We start from the raw sequence: 12,913 nt of genomic DNA, 5'->3' as shown, positions 1-12,913 counted from the left end.
GATCGTCGTCGTCGACTCTGCTCGGTATTATTCTCACATGCAGTCATCACCTCCCACGTTTCCAGTAGATAGCACCAAGTCCATGGACGAGCAAATTCTGGGACACGCTGGCGGCGATCCGATAAGGTCTGCTCGCGTCTCTACATCGATATCATGTCTCTCCCTGGCGCTTGATGATGTGTGCAAATTCTGCGGGGGGGAGCGGGGGGGGAATACAGGAGACGGTTCGCTATGAACCCGTACACCGCCGGGGAAAATCAGCGTTATTCCCTCCCTTCAGTCTCTTAGTTACAGAAACACAAAAGTGGCCGTCTCTCTTGCAACCCCGAATTTCGTCCGCATCCTCCTCCTCGGTAATATTTTGTTACTTCAGCTTTCAGCTAGTTTACATATAATCCCCACGAGGCCCAGAAGGCGTCGATGGGCACCCGATTCCGCAAGCCACTCCCTCCCAGCACTGCCGTCGCCTACGCAAAAGTACTCTTCATTTTTTTTTTCCCGTGGTCCGTACGTAGCCTAGACGCTTGGCCATATGATAAAAACGTGCACATTGAAGGCACGGTATTCGCTCACGGGAGGAGGGAGGGGCCTCAAGTGGTCTCTAGTCTCCTCGTGGGCTCTTTTTGGGAGGAGTCGGCGACGCACGTCGGGCTGAGTTGTAACTCTGACCTGACGTTCTCGTACGTTTCCTCCTTCAAATCGTGAGTATGGCGATGAGGTTTCCTCTTTTACCTCTTCGAGTCGACCAATGTCTAGACGGCCGGCTGCAGTTGGGTGCCATTGGGGTCTTTTCAAGGTATTATTATACCTCTTTGTAATACACGCCTAGCTAAGCAGCGAGTTTGGGTGTCCCCGGCTTTGGCTGGGTTACGCAGCGTTGCCGCCGGTTTGATTCGATACCGCTGCCACCATGTCGTCGGAAAGTCTCCGAATTCCTTCTCGCGGGTATGTGCTTCCGCCATCGAGATTCCTTGGTACGCTCCCTGGAGAGGGTTCCTCCAGACTCCGTGGAGATGATAGAGATAGAGATGCCGGATACCGGCTGCAGCCCTCTGGTGCTACCGCCTGTGATTCGAGATAACGGGCACGCGGAGAGAGAACCCTAGTAAGCGCAGTACCCACCCTCGAGGCCCAACAAGCCCTCCACGAGGATGGATTCCTACACATGAGGGCGGGACGCGTGTGGGAACTCTCGCTGATCCCTTGGCATGACGGCAATGATTGGTTAGAGGGGGTTCATCTGTTGGTATGGTCCGAAATACGGCACACGAAAGTACGAACTGTTGGGCTAGATTGCGTACGGACGGGAGAGCCTAGAGCCTTCGTAGGTCCTCCACCCGAGCCGGACGAGAGCAGCCAGGGGTGATGTACGTATGCCATCGCCGGCGGCCCCCCTTCCTCCCTCCCCCAATGGGACGTAGCCCCCATGACTTATCCATCAGCTCCTGTAACGTCACTTCGTATTTGTTTTTTTTTTTTTAGTTGCCACTCATGTCGCTGCCCCGGCGGACAGAGGCGTCAGGCATCGTGACTCATAGGAAGAAACCCTCCTTGCTCTATTTTTCCCCATCCAATGGGTGCGATGCTCACGGTAGAGCCCAGCGCCTCCGCGTGGCCGGGCACCAGAGCAGCAGACCTGTGGACAGTAGGGTAAGCCTGTGCTAGTACGAATATTGGACGGGTGAGGTATATTACGGTAATTTTTTGGTTAGGGATGGGAAGATGATACAAGAGGAGCCACAACAACGACAGCAACAGCCAGAAACAATAGCAACGGCCACGAAGACAATAACGACGATGAAAAACCCAGAAACAGACAAGGAGGTAGTTGGGGCTATTTCTCTGCCAGGCCCAGCGGCGTCTTCTCCCGCCGCGTGAGGAGAGAGCGGTGTAGGGAACACGTGGACGTGTCTGGTAGTAGGTATTCCCCCCCCGGCGCGTCTGGATCGCGGGACGGGAGAAAGGCGACGGAGCATATATTCCTGAGGACAGGTCGTTGTGCGTCGAGGCGGCGTGGGCGTCTTGGACGGCGCTGGCGAGAGTATATAACGCGGGAGAACCCCGGATTTCCTAATGGGGGAAGTGGGTAAGAGGTGGCTCGGCCTGTGGCTAGCGTAGGCCCTCGCTCTGATCCCTCCCTCGCCCCTCGGCATATGCGGTATATTATTACCATGCGGCCGGGGCAGGGCGGGAGGTGGGGTTGGGAGCTGGCTGGTCGGCGTCGTGAGTGGCCCGACGGTGTGTGTGCCCTCTGTTGCTTTTGGCCTCGGGCCTCGAGATACCGGTCTTGGTTGTCGATTGTGCTGGCCGTGAAGTCGGTCCGCGGCCAGCTCGCCGTCGCTGTGCTGCGTGGTGCTGGGAGGAGCGACGAGTGAGGAGTGACGAGTGCCAACGCCGTGGCGCCCAGGTGAGCACTTGAGCCTTAACTGCTACTTGCAGCGACTTGCAGCGACTTGCAGCGACCTTGGCACGACTTACGGCGACCGACAGCGATTTCCAGCGACATACAGCGAGTTGCAGCCGCCTGCAGCGCCCAGGGGAGAGGAAGAGGGTAAAGAGGGTTGTCAGCGATGCGAAGCCGAGATGGAAGATGGGGGAAAAGTACAAATCGATCCCCGCGCCATAGGCAATTCGGATCTGCGGTGGATGCGGAGGGTGTTTGGGTGCCTAAGGTGGGCAGGTAGGTACCTAAGGAGGTACCTAGGTAGGTAGGCGGGTTAGGCAGTTCACCGCAGCTATCCCGACCTCCCCCCTCCTTCACCCCCCACCCTTTTGTCAGTTGGGTATTTCGTTTTATTTCCATTCCAATCAGTAGGCATTCCGCCCCTCTGTAGCCAGGCACAGGACAGGCCTACCTGTCCGCCTGTCGCTCGCTGACAGCTAGGGGGGGGGCTGTCTGTGGGAGCGCCCTGCCGCCCCTGGACGGGACCCCCGACCCGGCGTGGTGACATCGGCGCTGTCACCAAGAAGCGCCGCCGCACACGGGCAGGGGGATGCGAGGGGCGTTAGGCACCGATCCTTACCAAACCCGCTGAGCGATCGATGTGGTTGCAGTGATCGATGGAATTGTTCTCATTATCTTGATTTCATCGCGATCTGCGGCCGCTACGGTAGCCGACGAAAAAGGGTGAGCGCCGTCGTGATCTTCCCAAAACCGATGCTCCTCTCCTCTGTGCCCGTCCCTCGTGCTCCCCCCCTCCCAGCGTCCGTCCCGAGAGCCGGCAAGCCTTCGACGAAGATCCTCAGTTGGCAGGGGTATAAGCCAAGGTTCGTCCCGTCTGCTTTGCTCTGCCCGTGTGGCGATGGGCGTAGGAGGTGTCCCCCTTGCCCCCCTCTCCATTCCAAATCATACACCACCTCCTGCACCGATTTCCCCCCCCATCGTCCGCTCACCCCACCCACAGCAACCCGCCCAGCTTACACACGCACACACACACGTACCTACGTACACATACACACACACACACTCACTGACGCTCACTCACGCACGCACTCGCACACACGCGCGCGCGTCCGCTGGAATTCTACCCTCCCGAGCTTACCGCCTTATGCACCCAGCACCTACCTACATGGCGCTGGCGCATCAGGTTGGGGGCGGCGGCATGGTGGCGCTGGTGCCATCCACGTATCCCGAGCCCCAGTCGACGGCCTGCCAATGGACGTCGTCCGTCGCAGCCACCGCTGCAGCGGTGACGCGGGGGTTGCCCAAGACGGCGAGACGGCTGGGGCGCGGGCGCCCATTGGAATAGCGGCGGATCCTGTTGCAGCTCTGCTTGGCCAGGTGGGTGTCTCTGGCCGAGTTGCGCGTGAAGACCGCCCCGCACAGCGGGCACACCCCCTTTGCGCTCGTGCCCGCCCGCTCCTTGACGTGTCGCACGAAGTTGCTCTTGGACGAGAACTCGCGTCCGTTGCATCCGTGGTCCCAGCAGCGGTTCTTCCCTCCCCCGCCCGCTCCCCCTTGGTCCGCCTCCGTCGGCTGATCCGTGCTGCTGGCGCTGCTCAGGAAGTCCGGCATCGCCGTGCTCAGCCTGTCCAGCCCGTGCGGGTACGCGCCCGCCAGCGCCAGGTTGCCCGAGATGTGGTGCAGCGACGCCATCGGCGCATCGTCGCCGTTGATGCGGTTCCGCGACGTGTCCGTGCTGTCGACCCAGAAGAAACTGTATAGGTGCAGGTCAGCAAACCTGCGTCGTCTTCTTCTTCTTTCGCTTAGGGGGGGGGGGGAGGGCTGGCCGGGGCCGGCTCGCCTTTGCTGAGACAGCTCGTCGAAGATGGCGGAGCCGTCGAGGAGCGGGTCGAGGAAGCCGTCAAAGTCGGCCGGCGTCACCGCCGTCGGGTCGTAGCCGTCGTCTATCTGGCTGGCCGGCGTGCTAGCCTTTCGATGCTTCGGCCCGGCTGCAGGCTTCTGTCTCGCCATAGTGAAAAGAGGTTGAAGGGGGAGAGAGGGAGTAGAAAGCTATTGGAAGGCGACGAGGGAGGTAGCCGCAAATAATGTCGTAGGCGTGTGTGTTAAATTATTACCTAGCTGCAGGAGGCGGTAGAGGCGTATCTGGGGCGCGTCACGCAGGAGAAGGTTGTCTTACCCGCCAGTCCGGATATTAAGTATCCCTGAGATATTAAAAAATCCCTTCGAATAATATCTCCGGCTCGAGGGGGGCACGGGTAGCCGAACACAATATATCTTATCACGGTAGTCGTCTCTCTCTTCCTCTCTCTCTCCTTTTTTTCTTTTCTTTTTTTTTCTTTCTGTCTCGGCGCGCCCAGCAACGCACGACCATGTCCCGCCGGCGTTCCCATTCTCTTAGCCGCTCGCCACTTGCCGAGGGCGGAGAGGACGCGGGAACAGCAGTTCGAAATCGAACGTCTCTAGCGTGGTCGGCGCTCGACGGCCTTTGCGGTCCCTTGGAGGGCACAGCAGCAGAGCCCAGCCACGAGGTCTCTGCAGCGACCAGTTCGGGGGCCGGTCTAGAACGTAGGCTCTTCTGAGCGCGCCAGGTCGGTCCTATTTTTTCCTCGGATTCCGGTCAGCCCCATGAGTGCAGGGTGTTGCTCGATACGATAAGAGAGACCCGACAAGTGGTCATGCACCTGCGCGACCCCAAGGAACCTCCCTGTATGTCAGACTCACGATCAAGACGCAGGTATGCCGAACCCCCATCCCCGATCTAGACCTACGCAGTCCCATCGGGGATGGGCATCTGGCAAGCATGCTATCTCCACGTTATGGTACCTTTGGCCGACTCGAGCCTCTTGGATCTCATTTGTCCTGGTGCCAACGCCCGCGGCGGACAGCGGCGAGTAACGTGATCTCGCTTCAGGCTCGTCGGCTAAACTGAGCCTATAAGTCGCGTGGGTTGGGTCGAATTGCCAGCCACGTCGGCCGTTGCAACTGTGATCCCACAGGCCTGCGGGTATTTTTAGCTACGCCTCCCGCCAGAGGAGGAATATAAGCATAAAGCACAGATCTAAGCCACGATATTGCTTCTTGCAGTGTAAGGCAGTATAACGCGCGGTGGTGTGTCCGGGACGGTTATAATATCTGCGCGTACACACGTTTCCTACTAATATAGAGCAGCCAATGTCACCGTGCCGGGGAGAAGGGTGGCGGCGAGGAGTGCCCGATCACGAATGCGCCAACCGACGCATACGCGCGCAAATAGCAACTCCGCCGAGCTCTTGCGTAAGTGCTTGCAGGATATTAACTCTCCTTGCTAGTAATCAACCCATGCTCTCTCTTGCGCATCTCGTCTCGTGAACTCCCTGCGCCCTCACGTGTCTGGCCGGCCGGCAGCGGGTCGTACGGTAGGTCCCAATGCAACCAGAACAAGAGAGAAGAAAAGATTTCGGACGATATCGATCTGGGAGGGGGTGGGGGTGAATTGCGATCCAGACAGTTCCTGAGCCACCTGGGCCGCAATTGCGCCATGATATGAGAGATGTCTTACAAACGCAACGGCAACTAATACAACCTCGAGTCACTTAGTAAACCCCGCCGTTGTATTGCTATGCAAGCGAAGTGACACAGTTGGATATCATGTCGAAGAGCTTCTATATTTGTTCTGCCGTCATGTAGGTAGCTCATATTACGTTGTTAAACCTCAGCCTTGGCGCGCTCCTTAGCATGGCGATGGGACCGGGAAATGGAAACCTGCTCCATTGTCCAACATATCGCCACTCCTACAAGCCAAAATACCTGATTCTCTTCGGTTGACGCAAGGAAACATGTGCTCGGGTCGCTAAACTACCCCCCCCCCCCTGTTCATGTGCCCACCTCGCTATCGTCTAAACAGGCATGTACTTATTCCAGCCTTGGAGAACGTTGCCGATCAAAGGCGATCGAGTCATCTGGTACACGTATTCAAAGTATTCTTGCGTGAGCTCGAAAGGCTTCGCCGTGAGGTTGGGGATATACTTCTGGACTAGTTGGTTTGGGTCGATGCTGTTCTTGTTTAGATTCTGGAGCAGAAAGGAGCGGAATGACTGGACCCCGGGCCGTAGGTACGAGCTGTGGAAGGGCACGTCGATGCCCCGGAGCGGCACCGTCGCTCGGCCGCGCGATAGCCTAAGCGGCTCGGGTTTGGCTCGTGAGCGCCGCCACGCCTCCTCGACGACGGTCACGAGAGCATCGTGGTGTTCTCCGGCCGCCTCCCACGTCCCTAGTTCCACTTTGCGCTCTCGGATGCAGCCCAAGACCTCGCCTAACACGTCAAGGCCACGTAGATCGCCAGCGCAGACATACTGCACGTTGCGGACGTTATAGTTGACGATCTCGAGGAACGAGCCGGCTACGGCGGTAATGGTCTCAACGACGTGCTGGAGAGCCTGCTCGCTGAATCGCTCGTCCACCCGTGACGGATCGACCGCGCACATCGAGTAATTGGAGCCCCCCTGCTCGTCCCGCTCTACCGCCACTTGCATGCATAGGCCGCGATAGAAGACCACCGATACCAGCGTCTCCACTGGCATCACCCTGGCAATCGAGGCAAGCGCGCTGTACTCCCCGAGAGAGTGCCCGGCGAAGACGCTGTCTTCCTGGATCACTCCCCGAGCGCGGAGGTCCTCGAACGCTGCCATCTGCATCAGCGTCAGTGCTGGCTGCGTGAATTGGGTCGCCGAGAGGAGGCCGGTAGGGGACCGGAACGTGTACGACCCAGTCCATTCCGTGATGGTCTTGAAGACCTTCACGAGCCTGGGGCCACCGTCCGAGCCCAGCTCGAGGCCCTGGCACGCCATGGCCATGTAGTTCTGCCGGATCGCCTTTCCTCGCGCGCCACCAAAGTAGACGGTGAGCTCTTTTGGGTCGTTCCGGACGATCTCGAGGATAGAGAAGCCTATATTGCATGTCAACAGGTTAGCCAAATTGATCGACGTCGCCTCGACACACCATCGTGAATGCGTACCAAATGTATCAAGGAAATGCTTATCCGCGCGGTCCCAAATGCCCCTCGCGACGGAACTCTTCTCGTACAGCTCCATCCCCATCCCCTTCTCCTGCGAACCCTGGCCGGTGAAGACGTAGGCAGATGTCGGCTGCTCAACGATGGCCTCCCCGACCAAGACCTTCTCCCTCGCCCTGTCCTTCTTGGTCGCCTCGATCTGCACCACCATGCTGCCTGACACCATGCCAACGTGATGCACCTGGACCTCAAGCCGATCGCCGGGCAGGACCATTCCAATAAACTTGACGTAGAAATCTCGCATTCTGTTGCCGTGGCTATCCGTCACCCAGGCCTCGACCAGACTCCGCACCGCGCCGCTGGTGTACATACCGTGCGTTATGGTTCCCGGTAAGTTAACGTACCGTGAGAAGGCGCGCGAAACGTGGACAGGATTGAAGTCGCCAGATACGCGCGCATACGTCTCGTTGGACGCTGGTATGTCGATCTCCAGGGCAGCTTTACTGCGGTCGTTGCGTACTGGAATCGGGCGTTCGAAGTAGACCGGCTGACCGAGCTTAGAGCCGTGTCTCTGAAGGTACTCGAGGACGGGACTACCATGCGAAGGCCCGTCGGCGACGTAGCGTACCGTGCCTACGCGGACGAGCCCCTTGGTAGCTTGCTGCTCTAGTTCGACGGTGCCGAATGTCTCGACGTGGGAGAACACGGCTTTGTCTCGGAACCGTACAGAGGTCTGCAGCTTGAATACAACATTGTGGCCTGACGGTAGATTTGCCCCCTCCCATATGAACCATTTCTTACTCTTTAACACAGCGACATCTTTGGCGCTCTTGAGAAGGAGCCTGAAGGGCGTCTCGGCCGTGCGCTTGAATGTCTTCTCGAATGGGGGAGACACACCGCGATAGAGGAACTGCGAAGTGACTTCCATCACCGGCGTGCCGTCGTCTCGTGAGATAGTTCCGCAGACCTCGACGAGCTGTCCCGAATCTTGATTGACGATGGCGGTAATCTCAGAAGTTGTACTCAGGTTGTCTCCCTTCTTAAAAGGGGTCGCCCCAGCGAGCATACGGAAGCGGTTCGAGAGATGGACGAGTTTCAGCAGGTCGCCATCGACAGCATCAAATAGGGGCTCTAGAAGAGCCCTCCAGCCAACAACAATTGCGAAGTCCATAGGCGCAAGGTGGTCTCGGCCTTGCCGTTCGATATAGGCCTCAGAAGTGTTACCGATTGCTCGTGCGAAATCCCGAATTGCGGCACTAGAGACGGCGACGGTGCTCCCATTGAACCGTATATCACAAGGGTCTACCATGGTCATGGGCGCTGTGATCCTGTCTTTTCCGAACCAAATCTTATAGTAGAAGTCCTTGATGCGTTCATTCCGGAAACTCATCTCCTCACGAATTGGCGCATATCCTGATTCGGGGTGGTAGGTAAACAGCAGCTGTAGTGCCACCGGCCGCCTCGAGGCGGTACGGTGTTCGATGAGATATAGGGGGATGGTGTTGCCGGATATGGGGCCGATCTTGATGGTTGGAAGCTGTTTGTTGCCGAAAGGCTCCTCGACAGTGACGGTGGTTCTCGCTTTGTCCTCCGGGTATGCCATTTCTATCGCCATCCCACGAAAGGGGGCAAGAAGACGGTGCAGGGGATTCGCTTCGAAACAATACCCCTGGACGACAATATTCGTCGCGAAAAGGGCTTGTCGCCAGGTAGCCTGTCTCCCTGAAAGCAATTGCATCCACTCGCCCCTATCCGGAAGGGTAGTTCCTGGGATAAATAATCTGAGAACACTGCCCGTCTCCGAGATGGAGACCCCTTCTAAGACCGGACGAGCAGGCTGGGTATTTTCTACCATAGCGCTCCCTAAATATTCGATGACTGGTATGTTCCTGTCCTCTCCCTTGTATAAGTCGCGCGTTAACATCCGTACATGACCGACATGTAGACTGTCGAGAATTTCCTTAATCGGTTCCTCGGTCGAAGTCGAATACTGGGCCGCGACCGGTCCGTGGAGTATACAGACCCTACCTACATCCCGGTCGACGACAGCATCGAGGTCCTCGGACTGCCACAGGGAATCTTTTTTAAACCAAAATTCGAAGTTCTCGTCTAGGCACGGGATAAAAGGAACCGGCTTCTGCCCGGGTCTTCTGCAGATGTCAAGAAAATATAAGCAGTCCTGAGTATTCATGAGCTGTGAGGTTGCGAGTGGGTACGCCTTGAAGAACTCTTCGACCATAGGGAGGGGATCGTCTAGATCATCATAAGTCTTTGTGGTTGAGTCGCTCCCAGGCACCGAGTAAACAGAGAGGAGTCGTTCCACATAACGCATAAAGTCCCCAGTTGCTCGAGCAAGAGACTTGTCGATCCATCTCTTCTGATGTTTTACAAACATCAGCTCGACCATCCTGAAGATGACCTCAGAATAGGCCATCTCACCAAGGTCGACAGCCTTCCCAGACGATGTACGACCGAACCATGGCTTCTGAAAGTCGGCGTTTAGCCGCCGCATAATGTAATCGCGCGTCTCTTTCTTCTTCAATTCCGGAATTCGTTTCTCCTTGGGAAGGCTAAAAATTTTCTGATCCATCTCAGCCCAGAATACGACGCCGCGAGTAGCAAGTTTGTGAATCGGCTCCCCCATCTCCGAACGAACAGTGACGATACCACCTCCACCGGCGGGTTTTCGATACGTCTTTTCCCACTCTTCACCATCAAGGCCTTTAGCGTCCACGATGGCCTGTTTGGCACCCTTCGACGTGTGTGCCTCCTTAGCAACCATACAACGGCTTCCAAGAAGAATTCCATCAAAAGGCATGGGTGGGCGGCCAAATTTCGTAGCCCAGGTGCCATTCAAATAGGGGTAAGTATCATCCGGACCACCAAAGCCGGAGCCAGCAACAAGCACAATATTACGGCAGCGCCGTATCCTGCTGTACAGTCCCAAAATTGGCTCATGGAAATCCTCGCATGAGTGATGTCCGCCACCACGCCCGCCCGTCCACTGAAGTATGACTGGAAACCCGGGGTTAGCTTGAGCAATGTTGATCACCTGCCGGATAGCCTGCGTTGATCCCGGTTTGAAGCTTATTTGTTGGATCCCGAGAGTTCTGATATAGCCATTTGCTATCTCGAGCGACGGAACGCCAGCTCCAATAGTAAGCCCCTTAATCGGCAGCCCTTTCGAGCACAAATCTCTTATCAGGGGAATTTGCCAAGCTATGCCTTTAGGGTTCGCATAGATGACATTTAGCACAATCCCACGGCCCGTGGGGATGCATCTCGCAATCTTAGAGATCGCCTCAGTTAGACTATCCGCATCGTAATAACCGCCGCAGGCTAACTCGGCTTCGTAGCTGGCTCTTGTTGCTGCCACCACGAAATCCCAGTGTACGGTAGTAGGTGTCATGCCGGCGACGAGAACAGGCGGAAGGCCGAGGAGTCTACTCATTCTCGTATCTACACACGTCCGGCCTGTCGAATCCCTGATCAGCTTCGGTCCGTACTGCTTGGCCCAGTTTGTGCCGTACACTAGTCGCGAGGGATCTCGGGTAAATATTTCATCCTTGCATACAATCTCGGGGTGTGTGGGATTCGTGCTGTTAGTGGCGAGGATGACGCGGACTCCAGTGCCGTCTTTGATGCGGCTTGTGAGCCCGGAAACTCCTGCGGTCCGTCCAGGGCCAAAGTCTAGGATGTGTGTTGCATCGGGCATCGCAACGGCTTTGTCCCAATGAACCGGATCTTTGCAGATCATCTTGACGAGAGAGGGTACGATGTTAGCTTTCCCCTGTACTTCACCCCTTATATCATGGCCACTAAATGTGGAGTAAACTGGGATAGCAAGCTCCTCAGCAAATATCTTAATCCCTCTGAGATCCTGCTCTAGGGCGGCGGTCGCTGGTTGTAGATAGGGGCTATGAAAAGGCGCGGTTATTGGCAGAAACTTGTTAATGATGTGTAGCTTTCTCTGGCTGAAGGGTATGCGGGACTCATCAACATCGCCGTCTACCTTGACCTTCCGAAGTTGTATGTTGAGTCCGTATAATGCCATAGGTGGACCGACGATGACAAAATTGTTTGGCCCATTAACCAAGGCCACGAGTATTTGTCGATCTTCGGGAAGGGCTCTGTTCACGTTGGCGATATGCTTCTCCAGCGTCCCGCGGGACATGCCTCTGATAGATAGCGCTGCGGTTGGCTCGCCTTCTGCGTGAGCTATCGAGTCCTCGAGCGTACTTGGCGAGATGGAGGGAAGTGGATATGCTTCCTGGCTGCGAACTCCGATCCAAAATAAAATCGTGAGCGCATTTTTGCCCTGAATTTCGAAGCTTTCCCAGCTTGTTGATGCCGCGATAATAGCAGCAATAATGATGCCCTGCGAGTGACCTGTCGCACCCGAGAGGCAGGCCCTCATGCCACCAGGATGCGTACGGAGAGCAGAGACCGTAACTACATAATGGAGGATCTGCATTAACCCGATAATAGGAAAGCTCACCGATGCAGAAACCAAGTAGTCAAAATCTGGCTGCGAATCGGGCTGTTCAAGCCAACGCATGATGTCGAGGCCATGAATGAAGGCGGGAGACGCTCTCTCATCGCGCGACAAGCGTTCGAGGTACCGCGCTGCAGGAACGAGGAAGCGTCTTGTCAATGATGGGTACGTCTTATACACCTCCCTTAGCTCGTCTAGATATGTCTTGGTATTCCCCTGCCCCCCAAATACCGCATACACACGAGCGGCCCCTGTCGACGCCGCGAACATGAGAGCCGAGTCCGGAGAGCCTGTTGGTCGTCTGATAGCTCCAACAGCTAGATAGTATAACTGAATGACCTTGTGCTTGTTGGTTTCGTCTGAAAGCTTCGCAACGAAGGCGTGGACTTCCTCGTTGTGCAACAACTCCTGCTCGAATGATCGCAGAGTAAACTCCAGCACTTCTCTATCAAGGCTAGGGTCCACATCGTTCTCTATCTCTCGGACGATGAAGCCGAGAAATCTGGAGACAAGTTCGACGGTAGAGGACGGGTTTTCGACTTCTTTGGCTTGCCCAGTTGACTGGGTCAGGGTTTTTAGGAATCTGTCCCTTAGCTGAACTGCGTTCGCATAGAGGAAATCTGGTATCATGAAATTATGCTCGAGGGTTTTGCTGATGAGCGCGAGCGGTTGGCGTTGAGAATCCATCTCAAACTCTGGCGTGTTGATTTCTGGACCCGAATCCAATCCGTCTAGGTCTATCATGATCACGGGTTTTATGTCGTGGCGCTCGCTACTTTGACCTAGATATATTACGATACCAGCAATAAGGCAATCGTCGATTATTGAAAGGCTTTCTTAAACGGGGGGAGATAGTTCGGGTTGCTCGACTTGAATGTAGACAAGCCATGATCCTCTGCACCCTTCGGTTTAATAGAGTGTCGGTGTTAATGAGAGGTCGGCGTGCATATCAAAAATAGGCAATAGCCATTCTTCAAAGTGACAGGCGCAATGTAAGGCTGTGGAAGAACGGAGTGCGGGAAGT

At 56.2% G+C, this 12,913-nt stretch overlaps 3 protein-coding genes across 3 annotated transcripts; 1 reads left to right on the top strand and 2 right to left on the bottom strand.

The window, feature by feature from the left end:
* The first annotated feature begins 233 nt into the window (after positions 1 to 233).
* GGS23DRAFT_49160 (uncharacterized protein) lies at positions 234 to 786 on the top strand. Its single transcript, XM_051514402.1, has one exon. The coding sequence runs from the start codon at positions 421 to 423 to the stop codon at positions 703 to 705; it is 285 nt and encodes a 94-aa protein (XP_051371739.1). The 5' UTR covers positions 234 to 420; the 3' UTR covers positions 706 to 786.
* A 2,797-nt stretch (positions 787 to 3,583) lies between these two features.
* On the bottom strand, positions 3,584 to 4,414 carry GGS23DRAFT_596798 (uncharacterized protein; the record flags this gene model as incomplete). Its single annotated transcript, XM_051518528.1, has 2 exons — positions 3,584 to 4,157; positions 4,257 to 4,414. 2 exons carry the CDS (start codon positions 4,412 to 4,414, stop codon positions 3,584 to 3,586), a joined length of 732 nt encoding a protein of 243 aa, XP_051371738.1.
* A 1,687-nt stretch (positions 4,415 to 6,101) lies between these two features.
* Positions 6,102 to 12,724, bottom strand: GGS23DRAFT_49052 (fatty acid synthase beta subunit). Its single transcript, XM_051514393.1, has 2 exons — positions 7,398 to 12,724; positions 6,102 to 7,328 (listed from the first exon to the last, which is right to left on the bottom strand). Exons 1-2 carry the CDS (start codon positions 12,631 to 12,633, stop codon positions 6,280 to 6,282), a joined length of 6,285 nt encoding a protein of 2,094 aa, XP_051371737.1. The 5' UTR covers positions 12,634 to 12,724; the 3' UTR covers positions 6,102 to 6,279.
* Positions 12,725 to 12,913: the final 189 nt, after the last annotated feature.

This window comes from Durotheca rogersii, assembly GCF_024521655.1.
Source record: "Durotheca rogersii strain YMJ 92031201 chromosome Unknown GGS23scaffold_10, whole genome shotgun sequence".
NCBI lineage: Eukaryota > Fungi > Ascomycota > Sordariomycetes > Xylariales > Xylariaceae > Durotheca > Durotheca rogersii.
Note: the sequence above shows the minus strand (reverse complement) of the source record. Positions and strands in the feature narration are given on the sequence as shown.